This window comes from Octodon degus, unplaced genomic scaffold (assembly GCF_000260255.1).
Source record: "Octodon degus isolate 3935 unplaced genomic scaffold, OctDeg1.0 scaffold00083, whole genome shotgun sequence".
Taxonomy (NCBI): domain Eukaryota; kingdom Metazoa; phylum Chordata; class Mammalia; order Rodentia; family Octodontidae; genus Octodon; species Octodon degus.
This window is the reverse complement of record NW_004524659.1, coordinates 9,627,681-9,652,782: the sequence shown is the minus strand read 5'-3', so window position 1 is coordinate 9,652,782 and position 25,102 is coordinate 9,627,681. Positions and strand designations below refer to the sequence as shown.

General features: G+C 38.1%; 2 protein-coding genes and 1 pseudogene across 8 annotated transcripts in view; 1 reads left to right on the top strand and 2 right to left on the bottom strand.

Moving 5' to 3' along the window:
• LOC105742920 overlaps positions 1-2,385 on the bottom strand; it is a 5,494-nt pseudogene extending 3,109 nt beyond the window's left edge. The window contains exons 1-2 of the transcript XR_001117195.2: positions 2,310-2,385; positions 37-199 (exon numbers count right to left, since the gene is read on the bottom strand). The product of XR_001117195.2 is annotated as a centromere protein U pseudogene (transcript). The remainder of the gene's footprint in view (positions 1-36; positions 200-2,309) is intronic.
• Positions 1-9,750, top strand: part of Znf607 (zinc finger protein 607) — an 81,693-nt gene extending 71,943 nt beyond the window's left edge. Inside the window, 1 exon segment of the mRNA XM_023721606.1 lies at positions 7,830-9,750. Within this exon segment, the coding sequence (XP_023577374.1) occupies positions 7,830-9,504 (1,675 nt within the window). The 3' untranslated portion in view covers positions 9,505-9,750.
• Positions 9,751-19,852: 10,102 nt separating this feature from the next.
• The window catches only part of LOC105742923 (zinc finger protein 585A), an 18,333-nt gene continuing 13,083 nt past the window's right edge, over positions 19,853-25,102 (bottom strand). For 5 of the 6 annotated variants that reach the window (XM_023721575.1, XM_023721573.1, XM_023721577.1 and 2 more), the window contains one exon: positions 19,853-22,696. In XM_023721575.1, the coding sequence (XP_023577343.1) occupies positions 20,358-22,696 (2,339 nt within the window). In that variant the 3' untranslated portion in view covers positions 19,853-20,357. Of the gene's footprint in view, positions 22,697-22,797; positions 22,832-25,102 lie in introns of those variants that run through there. The other variant, XM_023721578.1, reaches the window with a different exon arrangement.

Below are 25,102 nucleotides of genomic sequence, written 5' to 3'. Positions count from 1 at the left end.
CCCCCAAAAAACAAAAAAACAAAAGTTTCATAAAGTTCTTCATGTTTCTCATTTTCACTTAGCCTGCTTGAGTTCACAGAATCATCAATAAAGTCAAACACATCAGGAGGTTTGTGCTGTATACCAGCTTTCCCACAGGCTCCAGGGACCGCACCCGCCACTGCAGAGCCATGGCCCAGCTCTCTGCACAGACCCCCATCTGCATTGTTTTAAATGACAAAATTTGCTGCTTTCATGAAGTTGAATATATTCCACAGTTTCTTTATCCATTCATTTGTTAATGGATACTTAGATTGTTTTCATTTTGAAACTGTTACGAAGAGTGCTGCAATAAACATAGGCATACAGGTATCTGTTTGACACACTCATTTCATTTCATTTACATAAAGACAAAGTAGAGTTTTCAGTCATATAGGAATTACAGTTTTAGTTTCTTTTCAAGAACCTGACTATAGTATTCCAAAATGGCTGTACTAATTTTTATTCCTATCAACAGTATACAAGAGTTATCTTGCCCCATATTCTTACCAACATTTGTTAGCTTTTGTCCTTTTGATAATGACCATTCTAGTGGGTGTAAATTGATGTCATTATGATTTCCACTTCCTTATTAGCCATATTGATCATTTTCTTCATGTATCTGTTGTCCTATTGTGTATCTTCTTTTAAGAATTGTCTATTCAGGGGCCGGGGAGATGGCTCAGTAGAATAAGTGCTTCCCCGGCAAGCACAAGGGTCTGAGTTCAATCCCTGGTTCCGCCAAAAAAAAAAAAAAGAATTGTCTATTCAGGTCTCTTGCCCATTTTTTAGTTTGGTTTTCTGTTTTTCTTGCTGTTACATTCTCAAGATCCTTATGTATTTTGCATATTATTCCCTTATCAAATATATGAAATCCAATTTTTTTGTCCCAATTCATACATTGCCTCTTCACATTGTGAATTGTTTGCTTTGCTGTACAGAAGAAGTTTTTCAAATTGTAATCTCATTTTTCTAGAGGGTCAGGGGTTTTGTTGCTTGTACTTTTGGATTCAACTTTTAAAAAATTGCTCAGATCTGTGTCACATAGTTTTCCTGGTTTTTTTTCCTAGTGTTTTTACAGTTTCTGAATCTATCTTTGTATATGATATAAGAGTACAATTTTATTATTCTAACGTGAATATCTAGTTTTTTCAGTACTACTCATTAAAAATAATATGTCTTTTATATTGTGCATTCCAATTTCAGTATATGTGCTGCTGAAGCAAGTACTATATTGTACATTCCTAACACCTTTGTTAAAAGTGAATTGAAAGTCCATATATGGATTTATTTCTAGCCTGTTTTTCCTGTTTCGTTGTTTTGTTTTTGCTAGCAGCGTACTAGTTTATTTATGGTAGTTTATAGTATTGTTTAAAATCAGGTGTATGATACATCCAGATTTGTTCTTCATGCTAATCATTACCTTGGAAATTTGGAGCGTTTTTGTGGTTTTGAATCAATTTGAGAATTTTTTTCTATCTCCATAAGATACAGCATTAGAATTTTAAAAGGATTTCATTTTAATCTATGGATTTACTTTGGGTGGGTCTTACCTTCTTTCCTGTTGCTGGGACAGAATACCTGATACTCATAAATTAAAGCAGGAGAGGTTTATACTCTCCAAGTCAGAAACAACATAGTAGAGGAAAGCTGTCCAATTAAATTCCTGTCAGGCAGGAAAGAGAGAGCAAAAGGAAAAGCCAAGGAGAAAACAAAATCTTTTGGATCATTCCCCCAGTGACCCAAGCAAGTCCTACCTTCTAACTGCATATTTACCTGTGAACTTATTAGTGGATTAATGCACTTCAAAAAGCTCCTGAACACATGAGATTTGTGGGAGACACTCTAGATCTAAACCATAACATTCTGCCACTATCCTCCAAAAGTCTTATATATATCCTTATGCAAAGTATATTAGTCAGTATCCAAGAGTTCCAGAGTTTTAGCATAACTAGTATTGCCAAAAAGTCCAAGTCCAAAGTTTCCTCTGAGATTCAAGGCAAAGTTTTAGCCATGAACTGCTATAAAAATCAAAGTGAAAAAGAAACATTTCCAAAATATGTTGGCACAGGGTAAACTATACCATTCAAAAAAGGGTGAATAGGGAAATAGAAATAGGACCAAAGAAAGATCAAAACCTAGGAGGGCAAACATTAAATGTTTCAGCTGCATGTCCAGCACCTGGGACATATTTTGTGAGATGTAAACTCCAAAAGGCTTAGGTGTTCCCACGCATATGGCTTTGCTGGTTGTAGCCCCTATGGCTACTTTCTTGTGGTGGCTCTACTTACTAATTGCAGCTTTCCTCAAGTGACGTTCCATGTTTGTGGCATTTCCAACTTCCTGAGGTCTCTGCTGCACTTTCATCTTCTCTTACAGCTTTATGCACTGCCCTGTTGGGTGCAGGTTTTCCAGGTCTCCTGAAATTTAAGTGGAAGCCTCTGTGATCCCATAACTCTAGCATTGTCTATGTGTGTAAAACTAGCACTGCGTGGATAAGATCTGTCACCAGTTCAAGTAGTAGCTGGTGCCCTTGGATGGACAGTGATGCAGAGTGATCTGAGTACTGGATGCCTGAGCAATGGGAAACAAATCCCAAGGAACCAGTCCTCTATGCGGCCTTTCTTGAGCAAAGGATCAAGGGCCAGTCTTCTGAAATGAAAGTTGTATAATTTTCTACTCTTGAGCCTGTGAAAGGATGGGTCTCACTGATTTCCAGCATACTTTCAAGTTGTCTTTCCTGTTATCCTAATAGGTGGTTGTTCAATTCTTTTGAATCCTTACTTTTTCAGCAGGTATGCTCTCCATGGACCCAGTTTTATAATTGCCTCTTTTCTGATGAAACTGCAAGTTGTTCACCTATACTTTTTGCTGCTAATTTTCACTGTATGTCTAGCTAAACTCATCCAGTAGTATCGATGTCATAGCCTGAATATTGAGCTAGTTTGAAATTTCCTCCAACAGATTAATTAGTCCAGTATCCTAATCTCAGGCTCTCACAAAGTCTTAGGATATGGCTAGAAAGAAGGCAAATTTTCTGCCAAGATGTAGTACATATGGTTCTTGTCCTAGCACCAGTAGAACCCTTGAAACCTCCAGAGTATCACCTTTACTGTCTGCATTCTGTCAACATTGTGGTCTTCTAAGCTCAGACCAGAATATCCCATCAATCTTTGCTTACTCTGCTTACATTTGATGGCTTCTCTAACCAGCATCTGCCAAACTGCTAAACGGTTCCTGTAAACAGGCTCCAAAGGCTTCTTTATCACATACTCAGGGATAGTCACAGTAGTCATCTTACTTCTCTGGTAGCAAGAATCTGTCTTAGCTGCTGTTCTGAGACAAAATATCTGACTCCCAAAACTTAGAGAAGGAAGGGTTTATTTTAGTTCATGGTTTCAGTGCATGGTTGATTGACCTCAAGGCAGGAACTAAAGTTGGAAGGCATGGCAAAGGAAAGCTGTTCAACCTGTAACATCCAGAAAGCAGGGAACAAAGGGAGCAACCAGGGAGGAAGATACACTGTCCAGTGACCTGCTTCTTCCCACCAGGCTCAAATATCTAATAGCACATTCAGCTACAAATTCTCCTTAGAATGAATATAATTCATCAGTGAATTAATCCACTGATGATTACAGTGTCCCCATGATCTAAGCACTTTCTAAAAGTACCACTTATGAACAAGTAAAAGTATGGGAGTGCATGAAATATCTTTTCATCAATTTATATTTTCTATTTTACCAGTATTTTAGGGGCTGGAAAGATGGCTCAGTAAAATAAACACTTGCCTTGCAAGCACAAGGGCCTGAGTTCAACCCCCAGTTCTGCCAAATATATATAATTTTTTTTCTCTTCGTAACTTTTATTTTAAATTCATAAAACCAGCAAATGAATGCATACTGACTAAAAAAATTCAATAAAGGCAATGGAGTGAGCACCTTTAATGCCAGAACTCTGAAAAGCTAAGTCAGGAGGATTGAATTGAAGCTCAACCTTGGCAACTTCATAAGACCCTTTCTCAAAATTAAAAAACAAGAACAGCAAAACAAGGGCTGGGGAGATTCCTCAGCAGTCTAAGTGCCTGCCTGGCAGCTCAAGGACTTATGTTCGATCCCCACTCTGTATGCTGTACTGGTGCCAAAACTGAGTGGTAATGCTCGCCTATAATCCCAGCAGTGGGCAGGCTGAGACAGGAAGATCACTACAAGTACGAATTGTGTAGTGAGACCCTGTGTTAAAAAAACAAAAAACAAACAAACAAAAAAAAAACACCAAAAACCAAATCAAAATTAGGAATGTAATTTAGTGCAAAGCCCCTGGGTTCAATCTGAAATATTGCAAAGTAAATAAGTAAATAACATGCATACATATATAAATCTGTCTGTTACTTTCTTGTCACTGTGCCAAAATATCCAATATCCACAAGTTAAAGGAGGAAACATTTTTTGGCTCATAGTTTGTAGATGTTTCAGTCCACAGGCAGCTGGCTCCAAGGCAGGGAAGTATGACAAAGGAGCATAGCAGAGGAGAAACAGTCCTCAGCAGGCAGGCAGACAGTGAGGCAGTGAAGCAGCAGCAGCAAGCCTGCCTTTCCCTTTGTATCCCATCTGGGCTAAACAATACTGGTTGATGCCATCAATATCCAAAGATGGGCCTTTCCATTATTCACACTCAGAACTATCCTAAGCTTACAGTGAGTTAATTTAGTTATCATTAGTCATGCACCCTAGATTAAACCACCTCTGAAAATCCCCACCAATGAATGCGTGAGGTTTTGGGGGAACATCTAGATACAAGCCATAATAACATACATCATATAACAATGAAAATTCATTAACCCAATCCAGTATCACAGGGGTTAATAAAATTAATAGCATTCATGTACGTTTTTTAAAAAAGATACTTTATTAGTGCCTATGTTGTAAAACATTGGGATGCTAATACAGTATTTTCATACATGAATATAACATTATTAAATCCATTCTTTCATTACCCTCCCTTACACCCACCTCACCTTTCTCTTCCTTTTGTCTAATAATAGTCTCACTTCTATTTTCATGTACTTTTTAAGATTCTACATATTAAGGAACATTTATTTATTTATTTATATTTATTTTTTATGGTACCAGGGATTGAACTCAGGACCCTGCACTTGCCAGGCAAGTGCTTATTCTACTAAGCTATCTCCCCGACCCCAAGGAACTTTTAATTTCTTTTTCAGATAGTTTGTTGTTAGTGTATACAAATTATTGATTTTTATATGGTGATTTGCTGTCCTGCAATTTTATGTACTTGTTCATTTTGGGAGAATCATTAGTGTTTTTTATTGTAAGATCTTTTAATCAAGCTACATTATTTTAACTCTTCTTTTTCAGTGTGGATATTTTTTATTTCTATTTCTTGCCTAGGTGCTCTGATAAGGACTTCCAATAATAAGTTGACTAGAAGTGACAAGTGTCTTTTTCCAGCTCTTAGAGGGAAGTTCTTTAACTTTTCACTATTGAGTTTTATATTAGCTATGGTCTTTTCATATAGCTGCTTTATTGTGCTGAGCTGCATTCTTTGTATACCTGGTGAGTTTTATTATGAAATGACTTTTATTTTTTTGTCAAATAGTTTTTCTTCATAAAATGAAATTATCATATTTTCCCCAGAACTTGACAACAAAACTTCTCCCTTCTTTCTTTCTCCTATATTTTACATCCAAAGATACTCCCTGAGTTATCTCATCACACTTTATCAACTATTTGGTGATGACTCCAAAGTTTAAACCTGTAATGTAGCGATAGCTCCTTAGAACTACACATTGGTGTGTTTGCATATAAATATATTTGTATTTAAAATCTTTACTTTTATATCTTAAAGTACAAAAGTAAACTCGATACTCTTTTCTAAACCTATTCCTACCACAGTAAAAGGTCCTTAGTAAATAATATTGTTGTTGTTCCAGAAATTCAAGAAAAATATATGTCCTTGTTTTTTCTATATTATATAACCACTGTATCATCAGCTGTTTAGTATATGTTTAAAATATATCCAGAATCCAGTGCTTCTCCCAACCTCCACAGTCCATCTCATGTGGATTATTGTAGCTTCTGTAATTCTATAATTTTATATACTTAGGCAAAGCAACCAAAAAAATTCATCTTTAAACAAGATTTTTTAAAAAAATGTATTTGGTGCAGGGTCTCATTATGCAGGTCAGAGCTGTAGTGATCCTCCTGTTTTCCTTCCAGCGTTGGGATTATAGGTATGTGCCACTATGCCCACTCTCAGGTGGCTGGCTTAGTGCGCTCCAGGTCGGGGCCAGTGTGGCCTGTGGTGCCGGGAATTGAACCTGGTCCCTGTGCTTGCCTAAGTAGGCACTTAGTCTGCTGAGCTATGTCACTGGCCCACAAACAGGATCTTGCAGTATCTTTTCTTGTAGTCATCCAAAAGCTCCCCATCTCAAAGTGAAATATTTAAAATAAATAAGATTGAACCATTCCTTATTAATATCATTTGTGGTCAGAAGATTTCCCTCTTTTTGTTAAAGACCTCCTCAAAAGTCCTTGTTACAGACCTCCTCAGAGTCCATGTGACTTCCTCAAGAAGAATTAGCTAGAGACACTTAAATGTAAGAGTAAAAGCCTTATTCCTGTGCTTAAAGAAGAGGCTACCTGAAAGAATTAGCAAGTTCCTGCAGCCTCCCTGAATGCAGGTGTTACCTCTTTTCTATCCTTCATTCAGCTAGAGAACACAACCCATTTCATGATCACATGTAGAAGAGTGGCTAGGGCAATACCTGTAGAATAGCTTGTAGTGCTACTTCATAGATCACATATGTCAATAGCAGTTTAGGTGGGTCTTCACCTAGGGTTATTCACTTTACTATAATAATGAGACAGAAGCTTGGCAGAGGTTTCTTTTTGTGCCTGTGCTCTAGCATAGGAGAGTCCCAAGCCCTCTTTTTGATGGCTTAGATGTGAAAGCTTTGAAATGTTAATCATGTGTCAGAAAACTGTTGACTGCCACAAACATAGTCTTAACAGTTTGTGTCTGGTTAGCTATACCTTTCAAACTATTCACATTATAGTGTAATGCATCTCCTTCAGAAGTATAGGCCTTGTATAGTCCCCCTCTTGTAAAGTTTATTTCTACTCCCAGCTATTAGTGAGTCCAAGTTCTTGTCTCTCGATTTTTTTCATGCCATCAATAAATGCAGAAAGTTGAAATCAGCAAATTTCATGAAGTAGCTATTACCAGAGCATGTTTTTCTCTCTGGTTTCTGGTTCTCACTTCCTTCCAGTTCCTCTGGATATTCATTTCTTAGGACCTCACACTTGCCAGGCAGGTGCTGTGCCACTGAGCTAGAACCCTGGCTCCATGGTATTGTTTTTATAAAACATTTATATTCAGTGAAAGATACGTATTTTTATGCTTCATAGTAAACAATATTTAAAAAATATTGATACATACCCATTGGTTTTTATGGGCATTTTTTTCTTATTATTTGTGTTTTCTTCTATAGAAGTTCTGGTTCTCTTGATTTATTTGATGTTGTCCTGTCTTTCAGACTTGCCTTCAGGGTGTGCAAATAAAAACATATCTCAAAAAACAGACCCTAATGAAACAGAATTATCTCAGTGGGAAATGAATTGTAGGCTTGAAAACTGTGAACTGAATAAGACCAATTCCAGAGATTATTTGGAAATCAAAGGCAAGTTGGAGAATCAACAAGAAAATCAGAAAGAATATTTTGGTCAAGGTGTGATCACATATGACAGAATGTCTGTTTTCAACCAGCATACTTACATAACTCCACATCCAAGATGTCATTCTTTGGAGAAACCATATAAGTGTAAAGAATGTGGGAAAGCATTCCGTCGGGCCTCACACCTAACTCAACATCAGAGTATTCATACTGGTGAAAAACCCTATGAATGTAAGCAGTGTGGGAAGGCCTTTAGTCGAGATTCTCAGCTCAGTCTTCACCAGAGACTTCATACTGGTGAGAAACCATATGCATGCAAAGAGTGTGGGAAGGCCTTTACTCAAAGTTCACAACTTATTTTACATCATAGAATTCATACTGGTGAGAAACCATATAAATGTGAAGAATGTGGAAAAGCCTTTATTCGTAGCTCACAACTCACCCGTCATCAAAAAGTCCATACTGGTGAGAAACCTTATGAATGTAAAGAATGTGGAAAGGCCTTTACTCAGAACTCGCAACTTACTCTGCACCAGAGACTTCATACTGGTGAGAAATTGTATGAATGTAAAGAATGTAGAAAGGTTTTTACTCAGCTCTCACAGCTTATTCTGCATAGAAGAATTCATACTGGTGAGAAACCTTATGAATGTAAGGAATGTGGGAAGGCTTTTATTTGTGGTTCACAGCTTTCTCAACATCAGAAAATTCATAATGGGGAAAAACCATATGAATGTAAAGAATGTGGAAAGGCCTTTATTCGGGGCTCACTTCTAATGCAACATCAAAGGATTCATACTGGTGAGAAACCCTACAAGTGTGAAGAATGTGGGAAGGCCTTTATCCGTGGTTCACAACTTACTCAACACCAGAGAATTCACACTAATGAGAAGCCCTATGAATGTAAGGAATGTGGAAAAACCTTTAGTCATGGCTCACAACTTACTCAGCATCAAAGAATTCATACTGGTGAAAAGCCCTATCAATGTAAGGAATGTGGAAAGGCCTTTAATCGTGGCTCACTCCTTACACGACATCAGAGAATTCACACTGGTGAGAAACCATATGAATGTAAAGAATGTGGAAAAAACTTTAGTCGTGGCTCAGAACTTACTCAGCATGAGAGAATTCACACTGGTGAGAAACCCTATGAATGTAAGGAATGTGGAAAGTCTTTTATTCGAGGCTCACAGCTTACTCAGCATCAAAGAATCCATACTGGTGAAAAACCTTATGAATGTAAAGAGTGCAGAATGGCCTTTACTCAGAGTTCACATCTTTCTCAACATCAGAGACTTCATACTGGTGAGAAGCCCTATGTGTGTAATGAATGTGGGAAGGCCTTTGCTCGTGGTTTATTGCTTATTCAACACCAGAGAATTCACACAGGTGAAAAACCATATCAATGTAAGGAATGTGGGAAAGCCTTTATTCGTGGTTCACAGCTTACTCAACATCAGCGAATTCACACTGGAGAGAAACCTTATGAATGCAAGGAATGTGGAAAGGCTTTTAGTCATGGCTCTCAACTTACACTACACCAGAGAATCCATACTGGAGAAAAGCCCTATGAATGCAAAGAATGTAGAAAGGCCTTTACTCAGAGCTCACATCTTTCTCGACATCAGAGAGTTCACACTGGTGAAAAACCATATCAGTGTAAGGAATGTGGAAAGTCTTTCACTCGTGGTTCACAACTTACTCAACATCAGAGAACACATATCACTGATAAATCTTTTGACTATAAAGAATGTGGACTGGGCTTTAGTAATGATTCCCAAGTTTTTCTATGAATTAACCTGATGTTTTGTGATTGACATATCTTTTTGTTGTCATCTATTATCTGTAAAGAATTCTACAAGTGGGAATATGGGACACATTTGTGTGATACAACTCAGCATCAAGAGACTTTAAATAGGGAATGGAGTTATTAATCAATGTAGAAAAACCTTTTATTGCTGTAATCCTAATAAACTTTAGCCAATTAAAATAGAAAAAGAATTTTGTTACTACACTAAATGCAAGAAGGCCTTTAGCCATAGCAAATGTCTTTATCAACATCTTGGATCTTCCAGTTGATTTCCTTTGTGACATTTATTATGGTAAGTAAGCTTTGATTTGGTTCAATCATTTGTAATATAAACCTAGGAATAATACCTTTTGGGTAAAGTTCTTAGAAGCATTACATGTTACTTTAACATTTTAAAGCTCTTAGAACAGTGCCTTAAACATACCAAAATACTAGGTTCTAGCCAGATGTGATGGAACATACCTGTAATCTCAACATTTGGGATGCTGAGGCAGGAGGCTTGCCATGAGTTCAAGGCCATCTTGGGCTATGTAGTGAGTTCAAGGCAAGCCTGTATTACATAGTGAGATCCTGTCTCAAAAAGCAACAACAAAAAATTAGGTATTATTTTCATTGTTATTTTAGAGGATATGCATGAGAGGAAAGCACTTATGAGTGTAATTAATATCCAGAAATCTTTTATAACCTATCCCAGATTGTAGGAGCACTGTGATTTCATTCAATATGCTGGAAGAGGAGATAGTGTAAAAAGCCCTGTGGTATTTAATCAGTAGATTATTGAGTACAAGTGTTACAGAATTTAAGATGTTAAGTAGTTTGTCATAGAGACCAGTAACTTGTATTTCCTATTATTTCTGAGTACTATTCAAGATTATTACTTAGAAGTAAAAGCATAGCCAAAATAAACCTAGTAGGAAATTTTAAAAAATTTGACATTTTGAATTAAAATGAAAACTGACATTAACAGACTCTTTTAGTGAAAAATGATGAATTCATGTCAGAAAATCTGTCCCTGTCTTAAACCCATTTTCCCATCTTTAATACCATCTTGAGGTTAAAAAAAAAAAAAAGTCTGTCTCCTTTACAGGTCAATAAGATGGGGAAGTGGAATCTAAAAATTCTTTCTGTTTTCCTCATTTCCCTACCTGCAATATATACCTCTGACCTGGAGTTCTGCAGTCTCATAGAGACTGTCAGAATGTTTTCTGAGTGTTATGGATAGTAGAACAGGAATACAGAAGGAGTCTGCAACCCTAGTGATTTTGTTGAACATTCATACAAACTCTGGTCTGCCTGCCTTCTGTATTTCCACATATAAAATTAAAGTCAATTTGTTATTGATGCTGTTGTAGTTCCCTTATTAGTAATAAAACTATATATATATATATATATATCCATCCATCCCCCGGAACCAGGGATTGAACTCAGGCCCTTGTGCTTGCCAGGGAAGCGCTTATTCCACTGAGCCATCTCGCTGGCCCCTTAAATATATTTTCAAATGCTGTAACTGCAAATCAAGTGCTGTTAGTAAATAAGGAATCTCAAAAGGTGCATTAACTTAGGATAATGGCGGCCCAAAGTGCACTAGCACTCAGGAGGCTGAGATAGGAGGATCACAACAAGTTCAAACCCAGCCTGAATTACACAGTGAGAACCTATCTCAAAACAAAACAAACCCTTCAGATCATGTAGAATGAGTTTTGACCCAATTCAGGCTATGAAACTGAATTTCTTCCTTTTATAGGCAGGATATTTGGTCAGACTGCCAAATAATATCCTGTAGTGCAAACCCAGTACCAGTCTAGGCTATAATGTTAAAGAAAGTAGTAAGAGTGGTTCAGAATGTATGTGCTCAGCATTTTGTGCTACTTTCATTAATGAGCTGTGAAAGAAATAAATTTGGAGATAGCAAGTTGAAAGTGATACTGCTTTAATAGATTCTATCTCTGATGTAAGCACTCAATCCACTATTCTTAACTAAAACCAGTTATACTGATTTAGAGGGATAGCTTGGACAAGAAATGGGGTCATTGCATATCCTTAAAGAGGCAGTGAATTTTCTAACAAACACAGTACCCCACCGAAACCTCTTGTTCTAAAATTAATCACATTTATTGGGTTTTTACCATGTTCCAGTCATTGTCCTTGGTATTCTGATATTTCCATTATAATTCTAGCAGGAGGAAGTAAAGTAAATGTACAGTATCAATTGCTATGGTATCAAAAAGTCATTTGGAAAGAGGTAGGAGCTGGATATGGTGACATGTTCCTGTGATCCCAGTGACTGTGGAGACTGAGACAGAAGGATTTTAAGTTTGAGGCTAGCATGGGCAACTTAGTGAGACAGTGGCTCAAAATTTTTAAAAGGACTTGGGTGTAGCTCAGTGTTAGAGCATTTGCTTAGCCTGCATGAGGCCCTAGGTTCTACTCTCAGCACTGAAATAAGAGGGGAGACCGTTTAACTTGCTTTATGAAAGAGTGATTCAAGGTAGATCATTAAGAAGGACCAAAGCTGAGATTGGAAGGAATAAGTCATGATCATGTAGGAAAAGAGCATTTCCAGACTTCAGGAAAATGGCAGTGTGGTAAGCAACAACAACTGAGTCGCTCTTAAGATTCACAATCCAGACTCTGGAAAATAACAATTTCGGGAGGAAAAGAGCAGTTGAGGCAGGAAAAAAAAAATCCTTAAAGCAAAGGCTAGCAAGGAAGTTACTATAGAGTTCTATGCAAAGGGTGATTGATAGAACAACAGAGAGATAAGAGCCATTTCTTGCTATACCTTGTAAGCATTTTGAGTTTTGTTCCAAGAGAAATGGGCAGCCATTGGAGAGTTGTGAGCATAAAATATGCCTTAACATGTAAAAATAAAAAGGGTAGGATGCTGAGGCAGATGAAAGATAACAATGGCTCAGACTAAGGTGACAATGGGTCTATTGAGAAATACTTGTATTCTACATATTCAGTAAATGTGACAACCAAATTAGGGGTAAAACAGGACAACTTGGCCACAAGTCTCATAACACCAATCAAGGATACAAGCAGCAGTGAATGGTAGGAAGGGGCTTTAAATAGCTTGGTCCATGCTGAAAAGTACAGAGCAGGTAAAAAGGGAGTAAGGTTAGGTTTGGCATAGATAGGAGACAGGAGTGGGATCATAGTGGGCAGTGTAGGTAATCTGGTCAAATCATATTCTGGTTAGAGAATTGGTTCTTTTAGAGCTAGTATTGTTTGAGAGGATAGTGCAGTTCTCATGAGATGACAGTTCCTGCATTGTAGTGAGGCAGCCTCATTTCCTGTCATGGGGTCTTGCTTGAGAGTTAACCTCTTCATGGGGTTGTCTATAAGACTGCTTTTCCTGGGATCTGAGTTGGCTGCAGGTTTAAGACAGTGACTTGAGATTTGGAGATACCACTCCAATGGTCTGGAACTGGTTGCCATAAATGCCAGTAAATGGAAGTCTTTGAAACTCCTGATAACCATGTTACTCTTATCTTAATGTTCTCATTGTCAGAGGGAGATGAGGTAGACTTTACCAGTGATGGTAAAACTATGGCATGTGTACTGCAGGGGCTCTTTGTTATTGTTGAGAGCTTTACAAGGTTTGCCTTCTGGGATAGACCTATTTAGGGCTGCTAAGCCTTATAATATACTTTCTGAGTAATTAAACTATATGCAGAGTGGAGCAGGTACTTATCATGACACTTTGAGGTAATAAGACATAAAATGAAGGCATAAATTATCCTTTTAGTTATCCCTGTGGTATCTGTCTCAAAGTTTTCTGAAGGGCTTGGCTGTAGCTCAGTATTAAGAGCATTTGCCTAACATGCATGAGGCCCTAGGTTCTACCCCCACTAATCAAATAGGGCAGGGGGACAGTTTAAGTTGCTATATGAAATATAGTGATTGAAGATCATTAAGAATCAAAGCTGATCCTGTAATTCCCTGTTATAGATGTTAGGAGTGAGAAAGTCCTTAGTGAATTTAACTCAAAGATTTTGGTACTAAACAAATGTTCTATCAAATAAGATGCTGGCTGTTCCATTAAATTTGTAAAGGAAAGTGAGTTTCATTTTAGACATGTTAGGGGCCAGGGAGATGGCTCAGTGGAATAAGTGCTTCACTGGCAAGCACAAGGGCCTGATTTCAATCCCTGGTTCCACCAAAATAAAATTAAAAAATAGACATGTTAAATTTAAGATATATCTTAGACATAGAATGTAAATATTGACTAGGCACCTGGACATAGTAATGTGTATTATTCTAGAGTTTATGTTAATATGGTAGACATTGGCCTATCTGTGTTTAAAGTTCTGAGGCAAGGTGAGATCATTATAGCTCAAGTGTAAAAATCCATAAGGACTGAGCTATACTGTATCCCAACACTAGAGTTAAAAAAAAGACAAGCCACCAAGGAAGCTAAAATGGAAAAAAAGATGGGAGGAAACTCAAAAGGGTGAGGAATCACAGCCCAATTAAAGTGACTTGGATTATCAGTGATAACTGTTGACAGGCTAAATAATGTGAAGCTTGCAAAATATCTGTTAGATTTAGCAATGTCATTATTGGTGACCTTAAGAAAAGAGATTTAGTAGAGATTTCGTACTTGTATCACAATGGTCAGTGTAAAAGCCTGATAAGAGAAAAAATTGAATATAATGCTTGTAAATGGAATATGTATATGTAAAGATATATATATTATACAACTTAATTACATATAAAATATAAATATAGCTTAGAGGACAGGACAGCTATAAGGCACAAAGGAGATCCACATTCAGAGTGTCTTTAAGAAGTACTGTATGCCTATTTCAAGGCTGATAGTGACACTGAAGCATGCTTCCATGAGCCCTAAAGATTTTACAGAATCTGAGATAACTGAATATTATATCTGAGACCATAAGAAGACCCATGCTGGAAGCCAAGTTAAGTTCTTCAGATATTGCTGAGAAGATTAAAGTAGCCTTTCAATGTATTTAAGAAATGATGAAAGACCTAGTAAAGGGTGGAGGTTCTGCAGGAAAACTTCCAATTGCAAATTTTTTATTTTGTCATAGAAGCCACCATTTTAATTCATGGTACTGTCCCCAATTTAATCATCACTGAATGATAGGTTTTGTTACCTTGAAAAGAAAAAATGGTGATACAAACATCTTTGACTTCTTTTCTAGAGGTTTAAACTGAGATCATAGGGTAGGTTTTTGTTGTGTATGGTGCTGTCTCACAGAGTTGACCATTAGGATCCCAAGCAGCTACCTAGGTCATCATCCATCCATAAACCCACATAGGTTGCACTGGTTGTCTGAGCTGTGCCAAGTGAAAGATGGTATGCCTTGAAGTGCATATAAAAATAATAGTTAATGTATATAAAAACATTTACTTTAAAATATTTTTTGTTACACACACATGTCCAATCTTCCAGGATCCCCACACCTAAAGAAAATCATACTCAGTTACACAGGCTAAATGAAGGGAGATGTTGGGTCTCCAGGAAGAATCTGGATTAGAAAGAAGTACCTAATCCACTCCCTACCCCATACTTACACTCCTATAGGCAGTTCTTGGGATAAAGGTTATGGGACGGCAAAACAATATTGTGATTCCATAGTTGAATTTGCTACAGAGAGGACTACATAATGCACCTGCCAACCCAACTTCACACAAGGATCCTAGGATATATGCCCTGTTGATTCAGCTTCCTACACAGCCAATATTATGCTTCTGGGTTCAACGTACTACCAACTTGCATAACCACAGCCCATTGCAGTCCCACTGAAAGGAAGGGAGGCAGGTCCACAAAGCTTTCTGGACACCCACTGTACCTCTCATTTTTCTCTACAAAGTTCTTAAGATGGACTATTGCATCTGCTGCACATTCCCAAACAGTATACTACACCACACAAATGCAGTATAGCCAACAAACTACAGACTGAAATATCTGAAATGTGTGAGCCAAAATCAACCTTTTCTTCTATAAGTGGACTGTCTCTGGGATTTTGTCACACTGACAACACCATGATTAGCCCAACCTGTCTTAAATCCTCAGATTTTGACCTGGTGCTCTGGAGGAAGTCAGAGTCCAGCCCATTTGCATAGAGTCAGATAACTTTCCTGTTCCTAAAGCTAATCAACTATGGCAAGTCATTGTGATGTAAGCTGCAGGCTTGGGACAGGTGTGTGTTTACCTTCAGGACTGCTTAGACTTCCTTAGAAAGCAGAGCTGGGCCAAGAGACCAGGGAGGGTAATGTTCACCAAGTGTCCTCCACCAAGTACAGCCTAGCAAAGTCAAGAGAGGGAGGGCCAGTGACTCACAGGAAACACTGATGAATGTCAGTTAAAACCTCACTAACCTTTCATCTTGTCCTAGTAGGCCCTTAACCTGGACTCAAAACCAAGTCAGCCCTTCATCATGAAAATGCTTTCGGGGAATTGTTGAAATGGGTACTATGAAAACTGCAAGTGTTAGCTGGGTGAGTTAGTATATGCTTGCAATCCCTTCACTCAGAGACAGCAACAGGTACAAAGTATCTCTGTTCTGAGGCTGAGGCAGGAAATTTATAGGTGTGAACCATGTCTAGGAAATTGAGTAAGTTTTCTAGACCTTGTCTCAAAAGGAAAGTAAATCAATACATAATTAAAAGAACTGATAATGTAGCTCAATGGAAAGGCCCTGGTTTCAATTCCCAGTAAAGAAAACAAGGGAAGAAAAACAACTATTACTACAAAAAGTAAGCATAACAATTCTCATGTTGACCTGGCATAAAACCTGAGGCCTCTGATGAGATCGTACTTTTTTCAAAAACAATTGGTGGTGATTTCCAGACATAAGAGTTGGCACCAAGGCGTCCTTCTAGGAGATCTGAGATCTCCAAAAACAAAAGCCTTATTTTGTACCTGTTCTTTAAGTTTAAATTGAGTTCCTCATTTGTTTCTTTTTTTGAGTGAGTAGTGCTATGCAGTCTATTCTTAGAAAACTGCTGTAGTCACTCTGACACAAGCTCTTGACTAGAGGCAAGTGCACATGCAGTGTCAGGGCCTACCAACCCTCAAGCCAGGCAGGGGTGGAAGAAGCAGGGATATGGGACAGGATGAGAACCAGCCACCAGCCTTGCTCTTCAGTTCCAGCAGAGCTACATGAGATATATTAAGCAAGCTGGAGTCCTCTCAACATTGGATTCCAGAAGAATAAAAACTGCATTTGGTGAGGCAGATGAAACCAGAGTAGGACTACAGAGAGTATGAAGATACCTGATTCCAATTGATGGTGTCAACTGAAAATTTCTTGACCCTGAGTCCAGTACCCCTCTTAGAGGTTCAGGAAGCCCCTGCCCTGGATATCAAACTCCTAGGGGTTCCCTGTCTTTGAAGTGCCCTCTGAGGAATGGTGGCAGCCCCACTTATGCCCACCCAGGAAATTCTTGAGTACTTCTCATCTTCTTTCACCATGGATGTCTAGCCTTAATTATGGAGGAATTCACTTATGTCCCTGGATTGGGCACACATTTTTGTAGGCTACATCCTTTTCTCTTCATGGAAAAATTCTCAGGGACTTCCAGTTTCTTTGACATAGGGTACATCTAGGTAGTAGGGTTGAACCAGCTTTTCTTTTGGAAAGTAGCAGGTAACTTCTGAACTGGAGGAAGCTGAGGTAGGAGGACTGTAAAGTTGAGCCTCGCATGGGCAAATTAGCAAGGCCCTGTCTCTAAATGAAAAAGGCTGGGGAGCAGGGAGTACCTCATTGGGTGGAAGATACTAGGTAAAAATCCCCAGTAACAACCACAACAAAAAGTAAAGTCACTATATGCTGTGTAGGGGATACTAGTGATAATAAGAGATATTATTGTGGTGGAAAAACAAATGGAGAGCAATCACAAGACAGCCTGCTACAAGTGTAATGAAAGTATCAAGAGCCAGATATGGTCCTATAATTACAGCACTGAGAGACTGAGGTAGAAGGATCACAAGTTCAAACCCAGCCTGGGCAATTTAGCAAGACTGTTTCAAAATTTTAAAAAGGGCCAGGGGCAGTGGGAAGCTGGGGAGGTAGCTCAATGAAAAGACCCTGGGTTCAATCCCCAGTAAACATATACACATTCCCATACACACATAACGAGATAATTGTTGTACTAGGATATGGCTATGTTCCTTATTTAGACATTGGGTCTAAATGGTCATCAGACACTGGAATATGGAGGTTACTAGACATTGTCACAAATGGGATAAATTCAGAGATGTGTTAAATTAGAGGAATGACAATAAGGTCTACAAAGTATTTCTTTGAATTAATAGTGACATATAATTAGAAAAATTGATTTCTGATGCTCTTATTCTTCCATCTTCTAGAAAATTTTTATTATTGGAGTAAGATAAAATAGGGAAGAGGATATTTATACATCCTCCTGGGGTGAATTTAAGAGGTTTTCTGGGTGTGGTGACACATATCTGTAATCTCAGCATTTAGGAGGTTGAGGCAGGATAACCACTTCAAGTTCCTGGCCAGCCAGGGCTACATAGTGAGGTCAAGGCCAACCTGAACTTCATAATCAGACTCAGAAAAAAAAGTTATTTCCACTGTCTTGTGGTGTCAGCTGACACCATACTAAGTTGGGGGAATGATGGTGGGTCACAGAACATCTTAAATTGGAGGAATAATTGTAAAGCCTAAGATGTAGTGTTCACTGAGGTAAAAGGAAGTAACTGTGAATCAACATCGCTCCAAGATAGGAAAGAGAATATGGTGCATTGTTAGATACTGTGGAGAGCTAAATGTGGATCAGCAGTTGTCAATATGATGGGATCTGTCACCAAATGCTCCTCAGAGGGTAGGGATCTAGGAAACTGAAGGGGAACACTCACTGTGGCTCTCTTGACCAGACTGTCCCTTTTCTCACATGTTCACTTCATTTTTTCTTTCACGAAGACAAGACCATCTCTGCACAGCTCAACTATTTTCCACTCCCAGCATGATCAATGGACTAGCCACAGAGAAATCATTCTTCTGGCTCCAGTGGAGTCACCCAGCTGAACATTAAATAAGAACACACACTAGTACCTGTGAGCTACTACTACGTATCTTCGGTTGGTCACCCAACTTTCAAGGAATACATTTGCTCTCCACCCTTTCATACTATTGGCTTCATGCACACCTGTTAAGACAGGATAAATAAGTCTGTAGGTTGGGTTGTTAGGGTTCTGCTGACATGCAGTTTGGGTGAAGCAGAGGTGTGCATGCCAAATACAATAAACTTTTAAAAGGTCACTTTGGAGCTGAAACTTAGTATCCATGTGAATTATCCTATCCGTTTCCCCTTCTCCATATGGGTATCAAGGTTTATAATGACTTTTTAGCTTTGGGGCTGAGGGGAACACACCTCAAGTAAAGACTTCAGGTGAAAATGCCTGCTGTATTTTAGAGTTCTTCCTATGGGAGTCTCCCACAGTGCAATATAAAAAGGTTCAGACCGGGTTTGTATAAGCAGATTAACTTTCTACAACCTGCACTTTTGGAATGCCTGCTGTATGGCAGGCACGTGTCTAGGCTCAGAGTGGTGAAGAAAACTGGGAAAATAATCTAACATAGCTTGGTTTGGTGGAACATACCTGTAATCCCAGCACTTGGGAGGCTGAGGCAGGAGGATCTCATGAGTTTGTGGCCAGCCTGTTCTATATAGGGAGACTGTGTCTCAGAAAGCTAAAACAAATTACAAAAACTAATGTAAAGGCCATAGAAAAATAATCAAAATATACAGGGCATCATGGTGGCAGGTGTTATGGAGGATAAATCAGAGGCAGGTAGACAAGGAAGGATTATGATAAACTGCAATTAGAGGAAAGACATGAAGGAACAAGCTACACTGATAAAATGAAGTTGTGGTCTTTGCAGATATTGCACACACATGGGCCTGGAGGCAAGAATTGAGCTGTTTGAGGCACACAGGGGAGAAGGTCCTTGTGGAGTACATGATAGGAAGATGGACAGGAATCAGTGAACATGTGTTGGGGCTTGTTTTAATGGGTTGTTTTAGGAAAGCCAACTCATTAAGGAAAACAAATGAGTGTGAAGACCTATGACAAAGATAGACTTAAGTTGACCTGTATGACCAGAAAAATCTGTCCACAAGAAATTGTTAGGTGAAAAGTTCAAAGGACATAATGCTGGAGATCATAAGATGATGTGCTGATGGCATGTGAAGCTCAAAGACACTACTAGTGGTTAATGAGAAGCATTACAATTCTGTGCCAGATGACAATGTGGTGTCCACATACACTCTGAGATTCCCATCAGAGTATATATAAACAGTCTGTGTCACAGGAATGTATTTTTATTACAGCATTTTTTGACAGAAGTACTCAGTGGGGAATAGGTATACACAAGTGTGTTAGATTTAACCAAAGAACTGAAAAACACCCACAACTGTTAGACCATGTGTTCTGCAACAAACAACTTTAAAAACTGAGGATTTTTCACTTCCTATGTATTGTTTTGTCAATCAATTTGTTGGCACTGTATCTAGTCTACCAACAGGATTATCATTAGCATGGCTTAAAATAATCTTTCTTATGAAAAACCAGTTTATGGATGTTCCATCATATTTTTAGTAGAAGTCTTTTTCTAAAACATCAGTTCCTTCACAGCATGGATGCCCCAGGTTTAATGGTTTTGATGACAGTAAAGGAAGGGCTTTTCTACATATGCAGTTCCTTCTTAGCGATCTTTTAAACAGTAATGTGTGACGTTCTGATGTAGGCATTTCTACTTACAATATTCATACTATTCTGTTGCATGGATTTAGTAATGTACAATAAGACATGTCCTCAGTAAGCTTTTATTTATATTAAGTGTGAATACTTTGATGCATATTGAGCACTGATTTCTGAACAAAGCCTTTCCCACAGACTACACACTTATAGGGTTTGTCTCCAGTATGTGTTGTTTGGTGTTTATTCAAATTTGACCTATCAGTGAAGGCCTTCCCACACTCAGTACACACATAAGGCTTCTCACCAGTGTGAATGCGCTGATGCACTTGAAGCTGTGATTTCTTAGTGAATGATTTCCCACAGTCACTACATTCATAAGGTTTCTCTCCAGTGTGAATTCTATGGTGTGTAATCAACTCTGACTTCTGCCTGAATGTCTTCCCACATTCAGAGCAGATGTAAGGCTTCTCTCCAGTATGAGTTTTTTGGTGTTTACTGAGATTTGACCTGCCACTAAAGGCTTTTCCACACTCTGCACACACATAGGGTTTCTCACCTGTGTGGATTGGCTGATGGACAAGGAGCTGAGACTTGGAGGTAAAGGATTTCCCACAATCATTGCATTCATATGGTTTCTCTCCAGTATGAATCCTTTGATGAGTGATGAAATTTGACTTTCGGATGAAGGCTCTTCCACACTCAGTGCACACATAGGGTTTCTCTCCTGTATGAATTTTTTGATGCACAATGAGTATGGATTTCTGGTTGAAGGCTTTTCCACATTCATGGCATTCATACTGTCTCTCTCCAGTATGAATCTTCTGGTGTATATTGAGGTGTGACTTCTGGGTGAAGGCTTTCCCACAGGTACTGCACTCATAAGGTTTCTCCCCAGTATGAATTCTCTGATGTGTAATCAAGTCTGACCGCTGAGTGAAGGCCTTTCCACATTTAGAACATATGTAAGCTTTTTCTCCTGTATGAGTTTTCTGATGTGTAATGAGATTTGATCTATTGGTGAAAGCCTTCCCACATTTATTGCACACATAGGGCTTTTCTCCTGTGTGAATTCGTTTATGCACATGGAGTTGTGACTTAGAGGTAAAGAATTTTCCACAGTGACTACATTTATAAGGTTTCTCCCCAGTATGAATTATTTGATGCGCAATTAAATGTGCCTTTTGGATGAAAGCCAAGCCACATTTCATGCACACATATGATTTTTCTCCTGTATGAATTCGCTGATGAACTGTAAGTGCTGACTTCTGAGTGAATGCTTTTCCACAATCACTGCATACATAAGGTTTTTCTCCAGTGTGAATTCTCTGATGTATAATTAACTCTGACCTATAGGTAAAGGCCTTCCCACATTCAGTACATATGGAAGATTTCTCTCTAATTTGAACTTTCTTATGTGTAATGAGGTTGCAACTATTGTTGAAGACCTTCCCATATTCGGTACATACATAGCGCTTGATTCTGGTGTGAATTCTTTGATGTACTTGAAGTTGTGACTTGGAAATGAAGGATTTTTCACAGGTACTACATTCATATGGTTTTTCTCCAGTGTGAATTCTTCGGTGTGCAACCAAGTGTGTCTTCTGGATGAAGGCCTGTCCACAATCAATGCATATATAAGATCTCTCACCTGTATGAATTTTCTGATGCATCTTAAGTGTGGACTTTTGTGTGAATGCTTTGCCACAGTCACTGCATTCATGGTGTCTCTCTCCAGTATGAATTTTCTGGTGAATAATGAGATCTGAGTTATAAGAAAAGCCTTTCCCACATTCACTGCATTCATAGAGTTTTTCTCCAGTATGAATTCTCTGATGTCTGAAGAGAGACGATACTTGAAAGAAGGACTTTGCACATTCATTGCATTTGTAGGGCTTCTTTCTGGTGTGGGCTTTTTGATGAGCAATGAAATCTGGCTTCTGTATAAAAGCCTTCCCACACTCAATACATACATAGAGTTTTTCTCCTGTACGAACTTTCAGATGTACCTTGAGATGTGACTTCTGAGTGACAATCTTTTCAAATTCTGCATAGTTATAGGATTTCTCCTCAGAATGAATTTTCTGATATTGGGAGGGTATTTGTTTGTAACTGATCATTTTTCCATATGGATTATGGCCCCATAAATTCTCTTCTGTTACAGTATATTCCTGGTCAGTAAAGGAAGAAATTTTACCATACTCAACAATCTTTTTAATGTTCTTTGATGCATTAGTTGTATTATGACTTTGTAAATCTAAATTATGCTTCACACTATTCCCAAATGAGTCAGACAGATGAGGTCTTTTGGGAGGAGGAATCATATTTGGGCCAACTTGAATTATTTGTCTAATGTCTTTATATTCATGATGGTCTTTTACAGTCATCATTTTCTTGATGAAAGCAACATCACTGAAAGATTTACTTCCTGTTTGAGGGTAATTCTCAATTTGGTCACCAATCTTCTGCAATTTTTCTAGAATGAAGTACAGGAAAAAAATAAAAAATCATTAACATCATTTTGCTTAATGCAGAAAGCAGCTTTTTTTTTTTTTTAAATCCCCTGTTTTGACTGACCTTGTCAGATACAAAAGTTAAATTTCTTGTTATACAGGTCTTGCTTTATCTTGGTCTTAACCATCCAGCAGAAAAGTATAAACATGAAGTATAAAAAGTAAAGCCATATTAATATGCTGAGCTATAAAAGGCTCAAGTTAACAATTTCTGACATTGCCAGTTCTGTGGGTAATCCACTTCTATTATGGATTATTGGATTACACTGGATTATTTTGCTGAATTCGCGCACCTACAATATTTGAATGGCAATGGAACACCCATCTCTGACAAAACTAAACAAAAAAGGGGGATATAAATGAAGGACCATTTTGTAGTGGGAAATATATTTATGTATATCTGTATATACAAAATAGGATAGATATACAGCTACTTTCTCTTAGTTTAATGAGAAGATTTATACTAATAGTGTTTAGACAAGATATCATTTCTGCATCTTGTACTCTGAATAACTACTACGAAGACAACAATATGCAATGTATTAATTATTGTAGCTGTCGTACTAACCTGTTTTGAAACTGTCTCATTGCTACTTCTCAATAAATTAATAAAAAAATAATCCCCTGTTGTAAGACAGACCTTGCCTAAATGGAAGGGGAATCAATAGATGGAATGAGAAGGGAGATATGAAAAGAAACAGGGGAGAAAAAAAGTAATTAAGATAAGTTACATATGTGTACTACCTCCACCCAAGGATTATAAACATTATGTACTGCATGTACAAAAAAAGGGAATGGGATCAAAAGGTGGGTCAAAGGAAGAGGAAAAGAGATAAAGGGAATTTTAAAAAGAAATTATGATGTATTATGTACATATTCCAATTCTCTACAAGGAATGTAAACTATGTACTACACACATGCAGTAATAAAACTGGAAAAGTTTCCCTATTCTAAGGTTTGGAATTCAGACTGCCCATCTCAAAGGACAAATAGGTGACTTTAGTTCAAATAACAGTAGGGGTTATAAATGACTCATCCAGATTTGAACACAGGAAAAGGTGTATGTGTGTAATCTGAAGTGAAGATTGGTAGGGTAATGATAGTGTTGAAACAGAAGATTCTGGTTTATAATTCAATAGAAAAAATAAATTACGTGAACAGATTGCACTATAGGCAGATATGAAAAAAGGCAAATAGGAGAATGTATATCAAAGTAACTTTTATACAAAGTAGTGACACATATCCCTAATTTAAATTTTATAACATGCATGAACTTAAAAATGTTTCTATCACATAGAAGAATTATATATGATAGGGAAAGAATTATATATGGTAGGGAAAGAAAGAGATACAAGAAAAGAGAGAAGAGGGAATAAATGAAAAACAAAGGAATCTTGAGCCAAACTCATGATAATTAATCTGAAATTGAGGGTATGATTAAATTCAAACCTCATCCAGTCAAATACAGAAATAAAGCAGTAACAAAAAAACCCCAACAACCAGACAAAGGGACCCTAGTCGAGGTGAAGTCACTCAAGCAGCATTAGAAATAATTTCAGGAAAGGCGATAAATAATGTCAAACTCAACAGTTAAGTATTCTCAAAGGTTGAATGACAGTGACATCCAAGTCATTGGTTGGATGAGAGGCATGAGAAATTGAACAAAGTGAGAAATTTCATAGTATCCATGGAGAAAAGAGGAATAGAGCTGGGTTGGAGGTAAGTTCTGTGAAATAAAAAGGGACTAACCTAAATGAAGGCATATATCACATAGTACTTTGGAAAGAAAACAGATCCATAGAGCCAGGTATGGTGGCACACACCTGTTATCCCAGCACTTGGGGATAAGGCAGGAGGATCACTGGGCCAGCCTGAACTACACAGTGAGACACTGTCAACAAAACAAAACAATCCTCAAAAACAGAACTGCCAAAAGAAAACAGCTCCATAAATGTCTGAATGTATAAATAAAGATTCTAGGACTATGAAAAAGGTAGAGAAAAAGGAACATAACCAAGAAAGAATGAGCTGTAATGAGGCAGAGTATCACATGATCCAAAAAGACAGGGAAAAGATAGAAATGACAAAGTTCTTCTGTATCTTCTGTTAGAAAGCATTTAGTCAGGGCCAGACAAATAGCTCAGTGATTAAAGTGCCTGCAAGCAGGCGCAGGGGCCAGGGGTTTGATCCCTGGCATGCTGTGCCAGCCCCACCCCCAGGGTGTGCTGAGATGGCAACTGAGACTGGACATGGTGGCACATGCCTGTAATCCCAGCTCTTAGGAGGCAGTAAACAGGCACATCAATGTGAGTCCAATCTAGTAGTGAGACCCTGAACACCCTATAGATCCTTTCCTAAAATGCAAAAAA